This window comes from Rhinoraja longicauda, chromosome 38, assembly GCF_053455715.1.
Source record: "Rhinoraja longicauda isolate Sanriku21f chromosome 38, sRhiLon1.1, whole genome shotgun sequence".
Classification (NCBI taxonomy): domain Eukaryota; kingdom Metazoa; phylum Chordata; class Chondrichthyes; order Rajiformes; family Arhynchobatidae; genus Rhinoraja; species Rhinoraja longicauda.
In genome coordinates this window covers 16,424,363-16,437,090 of record NC_135990.1, presented here as the reverse complement: position 1 = coordinate 16,437,090, position 12,728 = coordinate 16,424,363, and the positions used below count along the sequence as shown (strand labels likewise).

Sequence of the window (12,728 nt, the reverse complement as noted above, 5' to 3'; positions counted from 1 at the left end):
AATATACCGATGTAGCTAGTTGTTAACAAGACTAGAAGTGGTGCAGGGCGAGGTGCAAACTGGAATACACAAAACCAATCAATAATCTGTGGATAGACACAAAGTGCAGGAGTAACTCAGTGGGTTAGGCAGCATCTGATAACCATTAAGGGCGGTCACGGTGGCGCAGCGGTAGAGTTGCTGCCTTACAGCGAATGCAGCACCGGAGACCCGGGTTCCATCCTGACTACCTAAAACTGAGTGTGACAAAAACCACTACAGCGGCCTTTCGCCTGAACACCAAGGAAGCTCAACGCCAGCTAACCGTCACCCTCAATGGGTCACCCCTACCCTACAACCCATTTCCTACATACCTCGGGGTGAAACTAGATCGGCAGCTGACCTACAAGCAACACCTTGAAGCTCTCCGTGCTAAAGTCTCGGCACGGAACAACCTCCTGCGTTGCTAGGCCGGATCGTCATGGGGCGCCAGGACATCTACTCTTGGAACCAGTGCTCTTGCACTCGTGTACAGTGCCGCTGAGTATGCCGCCTCAGCATGGTGCTGCAGCGCTCATACCAGCAAGCTAGACGCCACCCTCAACGACACCATGTGGATCATCACTGGCTGCCTACGCCCTACCCCGACGGATCTCCTGCCGGTGCTCGCAGGTATCGCAACTGTCAAGCTTCGTAGAGAGTTCTTCACTCATAGGCTGGTGTGCAAGGCCCCATCGGACGCCAACATCCTTTGCGCCACCTCGCCCAGGATTCACAGCAACTGGGACCTGTCATCTCGTCACCCTTCCTCCCGTCATGCAGCGACCCTCTGTGGCTCCATACTAGGAGCATGGAGAACCAGCTGGGAACAGACATCGCGATCTCCTCAATTCACTGTCGCACCGAACACCACAGCCCCACCCGGCTCGGACATGCCCCGCAAAGAGTGGGTCGCCCTGAACCGGCTCCACCCAGGGGTCGGCCTGTTCAACGCCAACATGCATCGTTGGGGGTTGCGTCCATCAGCAGCCTGCGTGTGTGGAGCAGACCAGCAAACAGCGCAGCACGGCATGTCCGACTGCACTGTCCTCCGTCCCCCTGGTGGAGGGGTAGACCTCACGGCCCTTGACAACAGCACACTGCACTGGCTACAGCGCCCGGAGGGCGTTACATAACTTCTGCTGCCTCAAACGCAAGAAGATGAAGAAGAAGATCCTGACCACGGGTGCTGTCTGTATGGAGTTTGTACGTTCTCCCCGTGACCTTCGTGGGTTTTCTCCGAGATCTTCGGTTTCCTCCCACACTCCAAAGACGTACAGGTTTGTAGGTTAATTGGCTTGGTAAATGTAAAAATTGTCCCTAGTGTGTGTAGGATAGTGTTTGTGTGCGGGGATTGCTGGTCGGCGCAGACTTGGTGGGCCGAAGGGCCTGTTTCCATGCTGTATCTCTAAACTAAACTAAAGTAAATCTCTAGAGAAAAGGGACGGGTGATATTTCGGGTCGGGAACCTTTTTCAGATTTTGTGGGTGACTAATTTGTGGAGATTTGTAAATTGTACCAGGTCTGTTAGTGGCCTGAACCCACAGGTTGGTTTGCACAGTAACTCTTGGTTATTTGAGCAGAGTAATCTGTTAGAGATGCTCTTTTGGTTCCTACTTGGCGATGATTTATTTGGGCTATTCCTGAGTTCCAACAGTTCCACCAGTCTGCAAAAACAGTGGCCAACAGGCCTGCTTTGAAGAAAATATTTATTCACAAAATTGGAGGAACCAGCACCTCATATTTCGCCTGGGCAGCTTGCAGCCCAGTGGTTTGAACATTGACTTCTCCAATTTTAGATAGTTCCTCTGTCCCTCTCTTCCCCTTCCCCTTCCCAGTTCTCCCACTGTCACCTGTCTCCACCATTATCCTTCCTTTGTCCCGCACCCCTGACATCAGTCTGAAGAAGGGTCTCGACCCGAAACGTCACCCATTCCTTCTCTCCTGAGATGCTGCCTGACCTGCTGAGTTACTCCAGCATTTTGTGAATAAATACCTTCGATTTGTACCAGCATCTGCAGTTATTTTCTTATGCTTTGAAGAAAAGGTCGTTGATGATTTAATTGTCCATTCATCTCTTGTCCTGCAGGTTGTGATGACTTGATCAACTCCGTCTTTGAAACTGGCAAAAGTCTGTGTGGGCTGCACTTGGTGGAGGATGAGATTGCCTTGTTTTCTGCTTACGTGTTGATCTCGGCTGGTGAGTTTCTCCATGACCAAGGGCAATCCTCATTGCTGAACATGTGCCTGTCTCCTCGTTACACTGCAGCATCTCTTGCACCCTTGTTGTAAACAGTGCCGATGTTTCTCAGGTTTCAGAGAATAACCAGAATAACCTTTATTGTCATCCAAAAAAACAAGTCTTTTGGACGAAATTCCGTTCCCCATAGTCCAACAATAAGGGCAATAAAAATAAGCAATTTCACACACAATCACAAACCAACACAAAACAAAAAAAAGAAACATCCATCACAGTGAGTCCCCTCCAGTCACCTCCTCACTGTGATGGAAGGCCAGAATGCTTTTCTCTTCCCAGGTTTCTGGGCCGACCAGAGATTGCCGAGCGACTGGCTCCGCCAATGTGTGATACCACAGACGAGGATGTTCATGTTGTGGCTGCAGCTTGGATGCTTCAGTCTGCATGGCTGCACGGTGACACAGAGCACCAGAGACCCGGGTTTGATCCTGACTACAGGTGCTGTTGCTACAGGGTTTGTACGTTTTCCCACATGGGTTTTCTCAGGGTGCTCCGGTTTCCTCCCATCCTCCAAAGACGTGCAGGTTTGTACGTTAATTGGCTTCTGTAAATTATCCATTGTGTGTAGGATAGTGCTTGTGTACGAGGTGATCACTGGTCGCTGTGGACTCGGTGGGCCGAAGGGCCTGTTTCCATGCTGTATCTAAAGTCTAAAGTGAGGATCCTCATCCCCAAAGCACTCATCAGGAATATATATCCATTGTCCACGACAGTTTAATTAATCTGCACCTAGAAAGGCAGGGGTTCATCTGTCCTAATCAAAAATGGCCAGCATATCTTTTTGAGGGGAGATCTCAAGTTAATTAATTTTTTTGAAGTAACGTGGTATATTGTTGAAGGCTTTGCAATTGATGTGGTCTTCAGGGACTTCTGTAAGGCCATTTGTAAAGCTAAATGTTAGGGCCCAAAGGACCAGAGCAAGTTCGTAAGTTGGATGAAAATTTGGCTTGGCTGTAGTTGGTAGAGGGTGGGTTTTTGATTTGAAGCCAGTGGTGCTCCACTGAGACCATTGCTGTCTGTCATATATGCTAACAATCCAAACAGGAACATTGGAAATATGATTGGGAAATATGATTCAGATGACTGGAAAATTGGGAGGGTTGTTGATAGTGAGGATATTCTTAATCTACAGGATGGTTTGATCAACTGGTAAGGTGGGCAGAGCAATGACGAATTGAATGTTAGTTTACCATGGAAACAGGCCCTATGGCCCACCGAGTCCACGTTGACCATCGACCACTGTGTTATCCTGCTTTCCCATCCACTACACACGAGGGACAATTTACAGAGGCCGATTAACCTCCGAACCAGCGCGTCTTTGAAGATGTGTCTGGAACGAGAATTGGAAGAGCAAATATGTAAGGAGATAGCAGATATTAGTAGTAAGCACAGAGTAGTGATTGTGGGTGATTTCAATTTTCCGTATATAGACTGGGAATCACATTCTGTTAAAGGGCTGGATGGTTTGGAGTTTATAAAATGTGTGCAGGATAGTTTTTTGCAGCAATACGTAGAGGTGCCTACCAGAGAAGGGGCAGTGTTGGACCTCCTGTTAGGAAATGAGACGGGTCAGGTGACGGAGGTATGTGTTGAGGAGCACTTTGGGTCTAGTGATCACCATGCCATTAGTTGCAATATCATTATGGAGAAGGTCAAATCTGGACCAAGGGTTGAGATTTTGGATTGGAGAAAGGCTAATTTTGAGGAGATGAGAAAGGATTTAAAAGGAGTGAAATGGAACTTTTTGTTTTATGAAAAGGATATAATAGAGAAATGGAGGATATTTAAAGGTGAAATTTTGAGAGTACAGAGTCTTTATGTCCCTGTTCGGTGGAAAGGAAAGAATAATAATTTGAAAGAGCCGTGGTTTTCCAGGGAAATTGGACACTTGGTTCGGAAAAAGAGGGAGATATACAATAAATATAAGCGGCAGGGAGTAAATAAGGTTCTTGAGGAATATAAAGAATGTAAAAGGAATCTTAAGAAGGAAATTAGAAAAGCGAAAAAAAGATATGAGGCTGCTTTGGCAAGTAATGTAAAAGTAAACCCCAAGGGGTTCTACAGATATGTCAATAGCAAAAGGATAGTGAGGGATAAAATTGGTCCATTAGAGAGTCAGAGTGGACAGCTATGTGCTGAGCTGGAAGAAATGGGGGAGATATTAAACAATTTCTTTTCTTCGGTATTCACCGAGGAGAAGGATATTGAATTATGTGAGGTAAGCGAAACAAGTAGAGTAGTGATGGAAATTATGAGGATTAAAGAAGAGGAGGTACGGACACTTTGAAAAATATAAAAATGGATAAGTCTCCAGGTCCTGATAGGATATTCCCTAGGACATTGAGGGAAGTTAGTGCAGAAATAGCAGGGGCTATGACGGAAATATTTCAAACGTCATTAGAAACGGGGATGGTGCCGGAAGATTGGCGCATTGCGCATGTTGTGCCTTTGTTTAAAAAAGGTTCTAAAAGTAAACCTAGCAATTATAGACCTATTAGTTTGACGTCTGTGGTGGGAAAATTAATGGAAAAGATACTTAGGGACAATATATATAATTATTTGGACAAACAAGGCCTGATTAGAAACAGTCAACATGGATTTGTGCCTGGAAGGTCATGTTTGACTAATCTTCTTGAATTTTTTGAAGAGGTTACCAGGGAAATTGATAAGGGCAAGGCTGTGGATGTTGTCTATATGGACTTCAGTAAAGCATTTGACAAGGTTCCACATGGAAGGTTGATTAAGAAGGTTAAATCGTTGGGTATTAATAGTGAGGTTGCAAGATGGATTCAACAATGGCTGAATGGGAGATACCAGAGGGTAATGGTTGACAATTGTATGTCAGGTTGGAGGCCAGTGTCTAGTGGAGTGCCCCAGGGATCTGTGTTGGGTCCACTGTTGTTTGTCATTTACATTAATGATCTGGATGATTAGTAAATATGCAGATGATACTAAGATAGGTGGTGTAGTTAGTAATGAAGTAGAGTTTCAAAGTCTACAGAGAGACTTGGGCCTTTTGGAAGGGTGGGCTGAAAGATGGCAGATGGAGTTTAATGCTGATAAGTGTGAGGTGCTGCATTTTGGTAGGACAAATCAAAATAGGACGTACAGGGTAAATGGTAGGGAATTGAGGAATGTAGTGGAACAGAGGGATCTGGGAATAACTGTGCATTGTTCCCTGAAGGTGGAATCTCATGTGGATAGGGTGGTGAAGAAGGCATTTGGTATGCTTGCCTTTATAAATCAGAGCATCGAGTATAGAAGTTGGGATGTGATGTTGAAATTGTACAGGGCATTGGTGAGGCCGAATCTGGAGTATCTGGTCGCCAAATTATAGGAAAGATGTCGACAAAATGGAGAGGGTACAGAGGAGATTTACTAGAATGTTGCCTGGGTTTCAGCACTTAAGCTACAGAGAGAGAGAGGTTGAACAGGTTGGGTCTTTATTCTTTGGAGCGTAGAAGGTTGAGGGGGGACTTGATAGAGGTTTTTTAAATTTTGAGAGGGACGGACAGAGTTGACGTGGGTAGGCTTTTCCCTTTGAGAGTGGGGAAGATTCCAACAAGGGGACATAGCTTCAGAATTGAGGGACAAAAGTTTAGGGGTAACATGAGGGGTAACTTCTTTACTCAGAGGGTGGTGGCTGTATGGAATGGGCTTCCGGTGGAAGTGGTGGAGGCTGGCTCGATTTTATTATTTTATTATTTAAGAGTAAATTGGATAGATATATGGATAAGAGGGGATTAGAGGGTTATGGTCTGAGTGCAGGTAGATGAGACTAGGGTAGCAGGGCGAAGGACGCGGACACCAACAGGATTAACAGGCTCATCAGGAAGCCTGGCTCCGTCCTGGGGGTGGAGTTGGAGCTGGAGCTGGATTCACTTGAGGTGGCCTTGGAGGGGAGGATGCTCCTCAAACTGCGGAGCATCCTGGACAATACAGCTCACCCCCTCCATGACACACTGGTCAACCTGAGGAGCACCTTCAGCAACAGACTGGTCCCACCAAGATGCAGCACAGAACGCCACATTGTACAGTTCCTATTCATGTACCTCTTGTACACTTCCTATTCATGTACCTCTCCAATATTCTTTAAATGCTGTTATTGTGCGTGCCTCAACTACCTTCTCTGGCAGCTTGTCCCATATACCCACAACCCTCTGAATGAAAACGTTGCCACTTAGATTCCTAATAAATCCTTCCCCTCTTACCTCACATCTCTGTGCTCTGGTTCTTGATTCCCCAACTCTGAGTAAGAGACTAAATTTGCCCTGTCTTTTCCACTCGTGATTTTATACGGGTCTATAAGATTATCCTTCAAACTCCTGCACTCCAAGGAATAAAGTCCGAGTCTGCCCAACCTTTCCCTATTTGTCAGGCCCTTGAATCCTGGCAACCTCCTTATAAATCTTCTCTGCACTTTTTCCAATTTAATTACACCCTTCCTTTAGCAGGGTGACACATCAACACAGTGCTCAAATTCAGTAGGGAAATAACTGCAGATGCTGGTACAAATCGAAGGTGTCACAAAATGCTGGAGTAAATCAGCAGGTCAGGCAGCATCTAGGAGAGAAGGAAAGGGTGACATTTCGGGTCGAGACCCTTTATTCAGTCTGAAGAAGGGTCTCGACCCGAAAAGTCACCCATTCCTTCTCTCTGAGATACTGCCTGACCTGCTGAGTTACGCCAGCATTTTGTGGTACTCAAATTCAGCCTCACCAACGTGTTGTACAACTGTAGCATAACGTCCCAACTTGTATACTCCATATCCTGAATGATGAAGGCCAATGTACCAACAGCTTTGTTTACCACCCTCTCTACTTTAAGGGAACGATGCACTCCTAGATCTCTCTATTGCACCACATTCCCCAGGGCCCTACCATTCATTGTGAAGGTCCTGCCCTGGTTTGACTTTCCAAATCGCAAAACCTCACACTTATAACAAGCATTAAACTCCATTCGCCACTCATCAGCCCACTTGCCCAACTGATCAAGATTCTGCTGTATTTTTGAAGCCTATCTTCACTGTCTATGATATCATCTACTTTAGTATCATCCAAAGTTGGCCGGGTGTGTGGGCACTGTGTGTGGGGTGTTGGCCGTGTGTGTGGGGTGTTGGCCATGTGTGTGGGGTGTTGGCTGTGTGTGTGGGCACTGTGTGTGGGGTGTTGGCCGTGTGTGAGGGTGATTGTGTGTGTGGGCACTGTGTAGGGGTGTTGGCTGTGTGTGAGGGTGATTGTGTGTGTGGGCACTGTGTAGAGGGTGTTGGCTGTGTGTGAGGGTGATTGTGTGTGTGGGCACTGTGTAGGGGTGTTGGCTGTGTGTGAGGGTGATTGTGTGTGTGGGCACTGTGTAGGGGTGTTGGCTGTGTGTGTGGGCACTGTGTAGGGGTGTTGGCTGTGTGTGAGGGTGATTGTGTGTGTGGGCACTGTGTGTGGGGTGTTGGCCGTGTGTGAGGGTGATTGTGTGTGTGGGCACTGTGGTGGGGTGTTGGCTGTGTGTGAGGGTGATTGTGTGTGTGGGCACTGTGTAGGGGTGTTGGCTGTGTGTGAGGGTGATTGTGTGTGTGGGCACTGTGTAGGGGTGTTGGCTGTGTGTGAGGGTGATTGTGTGTGTGGGCACTGTGTAGAGGGTGTTGGCTGTGTGTGTGGGCACTGTGTAGGGGTGTTGGCCGTGTGTGAGGGTGATTGTGTGTGTGGGCACTGTGTAGAGGGTGTTGGCTGTGTGTGTGGGCATCCATACAGGGCCCCAGGCCAGTCTGTGCTCCCTGAAGTTTCTGGATTAATGCTGTGAAGCTGTTGCTGAGTTGACTGAGTGGTGATTTACATCCCTAGACCGCCTGTGGCTGCAGGAGAAACTTAAAGTGGAGAAGCTGCAGCAGAGGATCCAGCTGGCACTTCAACACCTGCTGCAGAAGCACCACCGAGAGGATGGCGTTCTGACCAAGGTACCCGGCTTCTCCACCCACTGGCATCTTTATCTATTGCCACCTGTAATTGTCTCCAAGGAGGCTGCCAACCACATTGTTGTGCGTGGAGGAGTGAGTGGGTCAGAGCGGGTTAGGCCGGGAGGGTTCCTGGCTGGCCAGTGGTGGGATTTTCCCACACTCCACTGTTTTCCTGGTCAGCATTCTGGTGCTGGCTTGTGTTGCATTTCCCCGGCTGCCCTAGTTTCACATTCAGTGAACAGAGGTTGGGCCTCTGGCACAGTTACCCTGTTCTACGGTCCCCAGGAGAGGAGTAGGGGGGAGCTGCACACTGACCCCACTCACATCAGCCTCTGAGTCACAGTTAAATAATTCACAGCCCGAATTATCAACAACGTGAGATTAGAGTGAATCTTTTTTTTCCCACGATGGAAAAATCAAATGCGAGCGGGCATACCTTTAAGGTGAGAGGTACAAAGTTTAAAGGAGGTGTGTGTGGTAATGTTTCACACAGAGGGTGGTGAATGCCTGGAACATGCTTCTGCCAAACCCATGCTTCGGTTGAAGCAGAAGTATATAAATGACTTGTGGATGGACACATGGAGATGCAGGGAATGGGTCCCCTTATCGTGTCCACACATGCTAGATATTGTGTTTCAGCCAAAACTGAACACAACTCTCAGCAATATCATTGTTCCTCAGCTTAGCATTGGTACTCCAATAGAGGACATGTCAATAGGTGCTCCATAGTTTGTGGTTCAGTGCCACATCTGCAGATGATGTCTTCAGTGTCTATATAACCCCACTTCTTGAGAGTGGCTTTACAACGACCAGTACCAGCTCTCAGTCTGTTGAGGCATTTCCATTCAGCCCAGCTTGATTCGGCCCCGGGAGGAGGTTCTTCTGGAATGGGTGTCCGGGCATATAAAAGACATTTTGGATGGGCGCATGGATATGCAGGGAACGGGTGTCCGGGGTTTATGGGGAGAAGGCAGGAGACTGGGGTTAGAGGGAGAGATAGATCAGCCATGACTGAATGGCATAGACTTGATGGGCCAAATGGCCTAATGCTGGCTCCTATCACTTGAGAACTTGTTATGTGCATGTAGATGTCATGATCTTCGCACCGTGCTCGGCACAGACATTATGGGCCGAAGGGCCTGTTCCTGTGCTGTACTGTTCTAACTGCGGGCTCCATAGATGCATGACCTCTGTCCGGCAGTCACTCCACTGCCATGGCTGTTTCCTCAGGTCACCACGGCTCCATCACACAGATGCTGCCTGGCATTCAGCACGTGGCTGGCGATAGCACCTGGAGACGTTTATCAGTGATTTCCGTAATGAACTATTTATCCCACTATTAGTTCCCCTCAGCTGGCTGTCTGCTCACACTTCCATTCCTGAGTATCCATAAGCCGAGGAAAACAAACTGCAGATGCTGGTCTAAATCGAAGGTAGACACAAAATGCTGGAGTAACTAAACGGGTCAAGCAGCCTCTCAGGAGAGAAATGGGTCCTTCCTTCTCTCCCGAGATGCTGTTTGACCCGCTGAGTTACTCCAGCATTCTGTGTCTACTATCCATAAGCCGATCTCTCCATAAGCCTTCCGTATCGTATCACGCTATTTACTGGTGCAATAATTCTTTCATTTCATCGAATAGTCACCCTGTCACTACCCATAATTAAACTAAAGTTAGTGTCCTAGTGCAAGGTGAAACTAGCCATCGCTGCCAGTGGGCACGGTCCTCACCCCTTCTAGTTTTGCCTGCTTCATGCACCAATTGCACACCCATTATGTTGTCCATCTCTTCTCCTGGTTAGTTGAAGCCTTGACTTCAGAAATGCTGAATGCAGGGCAGGCAGCATCTGTGAAGAGAGGAACGAACAGTCGACGTTTCAGGTCTGCAGCCCTTTGCCAAAATTGAAACATTGTCTGTTTCTCCCTCCACAGATGCTGCCCAACCTGCAGAGTGTTTCCAGCATTTTCGGTTTTTATTTCTAAGGATCATGTGCTGTCAAGCAGATGAGAATAGTTCATCTTGGCATCATGTTTGGCACTGATATTGTGGGCCTATTCTGCATTCTATTTCAGATTTCCAGCATCTGCAGGTTTTTTTAATGATTTCTAGTCTTTATCCCGCTACTAGATGCAGCACAGAACGCCGCAGGAGATCGTTTGGCCCTGTGGCTTTCAAATTGTTCAACTCCTCCCCCTTCTGTCATGGGGTAGGCTGACTCCCCTCCCCCCCCCCCCCCCTCCCCCCACCACCAATCTTTGCACATCCCCAATCCTGAACTTTCCAACGTCACTTTAATTTCATGTACCTTGTGTTGTATGACTGTTGGCAGACCAATCTCCCTCAAAGAAACATAGAAACAGAGAAAATAGGTGCAGGAGGAGGCCATTTGGCCCTTCAGGCCAGCACTGCCATTCATTGTGATCATGGCTGATCATCCACTATCAATAACCCGTGCCTGCCTTCTCCCCATATCCCTTGATTCCACTAGCCCGCAGAGCTCTATCTAACTCTCTCTTAAATCCATCCAGTGATTTGGCCTCCACTGCTCTCTGTGGCAGAGAATTCCACAAATTCACAACTCTCTGGGTGAAAAAGTTCCTTCTCACCTCAGTTTTAAATGGCCTCCCCTTTATTCGAAGACTGTGGCCCCTGGTTCTGGACTCCTGGGATAAATGAAGTTTTATCGTATCGTTTATTCCCTCGGCTGGCTGTCAGCTGACACTGAGAAAGGAACTGTCCTCTGATGGTCTCACCCTTCCTTCTCTTTGCAGCTCCTATCTAAAGTGACTACATTACGAGCACTGTGCAATCGCCACACGGAGAAGCTCTCCTCGTTTAAAGCAATACACCCCGACATCGTGCGCGTGCACTTCCCACCGCTGTACAAGGAGCTGTTCGGCTCCGAGTTTGAGCAGATGATGCCAGCAGACGGTTAACGATTGGCAGCTGCTGTCCACCGCTGCCATGGGAGAAGTGACGGGACGCTGGCTCCGTGCCCCAGCCACACGCACAAGCCCAGGAGACCAGAGGTGGCACGGTCCTGGCAGGGCACTTTGGGGCGGCGTGTTAACATTAGTTTCCTCGTGAAAGTTGAAGCTGTTTTCTCATGCATTTAGTTTGTGTAGAGCACCGTGTACAGTGACATTATAATGCTGAGAAGCTTATTTAGAGCCAATCTTTGACAGGGTATATTGAGTAAATACATTGAATATAGCATTTAATATCAGTATATCATTTTAACCTTGATGTGCTGTGAGATGATATATGAATCTATATTTTAAGCACCTTTTCGCAATTTGTACATGATATGTTGGTATTTATTAACTCTGTTAAAGAAGAATTTTTAATTGAGGAGTGTACAGGAGGGGTTGGGAGTTTCAGATGCTGCTGTTTCAGTTGATGCTTGTGTGTTGTAGGAATGCCCACACAGTTAGTTTGGTTTACAAACGCACTCCACTTTCCATTGTCTGTGTGGCTGGTTAGTGTGTAATTGATTTGGTTCCAGCAAAGTACAGTGAAAGGAGGTGGAAGCAAATAATTTATTAAATGCAGAGCCTTGTCTGGACCACTTAAGAAAGAGTTCTATTTTTATAACCCTTAGGAAGCACTTAAAATATTCCTGCAATAAAAGAGATGTGATTTGTGTAAGGTTTGTTTTGTAATGCAAGACAATAATAGAAAGAATTGTTATTTTCTAAAGGCTTGGTGTTATTTTCTTCTGAGACCATGTCTGATTCTGTCTTGTGGGACTTTTTTCATCTGTTGTGCCACAGTGTTTATATGTTTTCCGGCAAATGTCCTTGAAATGGAGGTTTCCTTGTGAAACAACATTCCAAAAATGTGTATGTCGAATAGTCCAAAGCACACGTGTGTTTGTGGGTTGGAAGAGGGTGGGTGGGTGGGTGGGTGCGGGTCTGTGAGGTTAGGTTTGGGTGTACATTGGGGGAAGGCAGTAGGTGCGTGCAGGAGGGTGATGTATGGGTCTGTGTGGGGGTATACGGGTGGCACAATCGTGGTACTTATGGAGGCGAGCGCGAGTATATGTGGGTGTACATGGATGAGTGTGTTTGTGGGAGTGTGCTCACACTTGTGGTGAGTCTGGGTCACTGTTGCTTTTTGCACGCCTCACTCCTCCGTAGTGCAATATGTAAAAGGGCACTGACTGGTGCATATTTAACCCCTCAGGGAAGTAAACGGTGTGTTTATGCAGTCACTTCTTGTGCTAAGGGCTGTCGTCGGGATTATTTGTTTGTGTCTGTGCGTGAGGCAGTCCAGGAGTTAGTCTGGCTCGAGGATCACTGGATGATCGGAACCTTGCACTCAGGCCAGTGTTTGTTTGAAATGTTGTGAGTGGGATGTGTCACCATTGATACACTGGCTGGCATTGTTACTGTGGTCTGTCACCATCAGTACACATGGCTGGCATTGTTACTGTGGCCTGTCACTAACAGTACACATGGCTGGCATTGCTACTGTGGCCTGTCACCATCAGTACACATGGCTGGCA

The 12,728-nt window shown here is 47.4% G+C and overlaps 1 protein-coding gene across 2 annotated transcripts in view; it reads left to right on the top strand.

Annotated features, from left to right (window-relative positions):
• The window catches only part of LOC144610839 (nuclear receptor ROR-alpha A-like), a 192,640-nt gene extending 180,535 nt beyond the window's left edge, over positions 1–12,105 (top strand). For both annotated transcript variants that reach the window (XM_078429798.1, XM_078429799.1), the window contains 3 exons: positions 2,108–2,218; positions 8,110–8,222; positions 10,993–12,105. In XM_078429798.1, the coding sequence (XP_078285924.1) occupies positions 2,108–2,218; positions 8,110–8,222; positions 10,993–11,157 (389 nt within the window). In that variant the 3' untranslated portion in view covers positions 11,158–12,105. The remainder of the gene's footprint in view (positions 1–2,107; positions 2,219–8,109; positions 8,223–10,992) is intronic.
• The last annotated feature ends 623 nt before the right edge of the window (positions 12,106–12,728 follow it).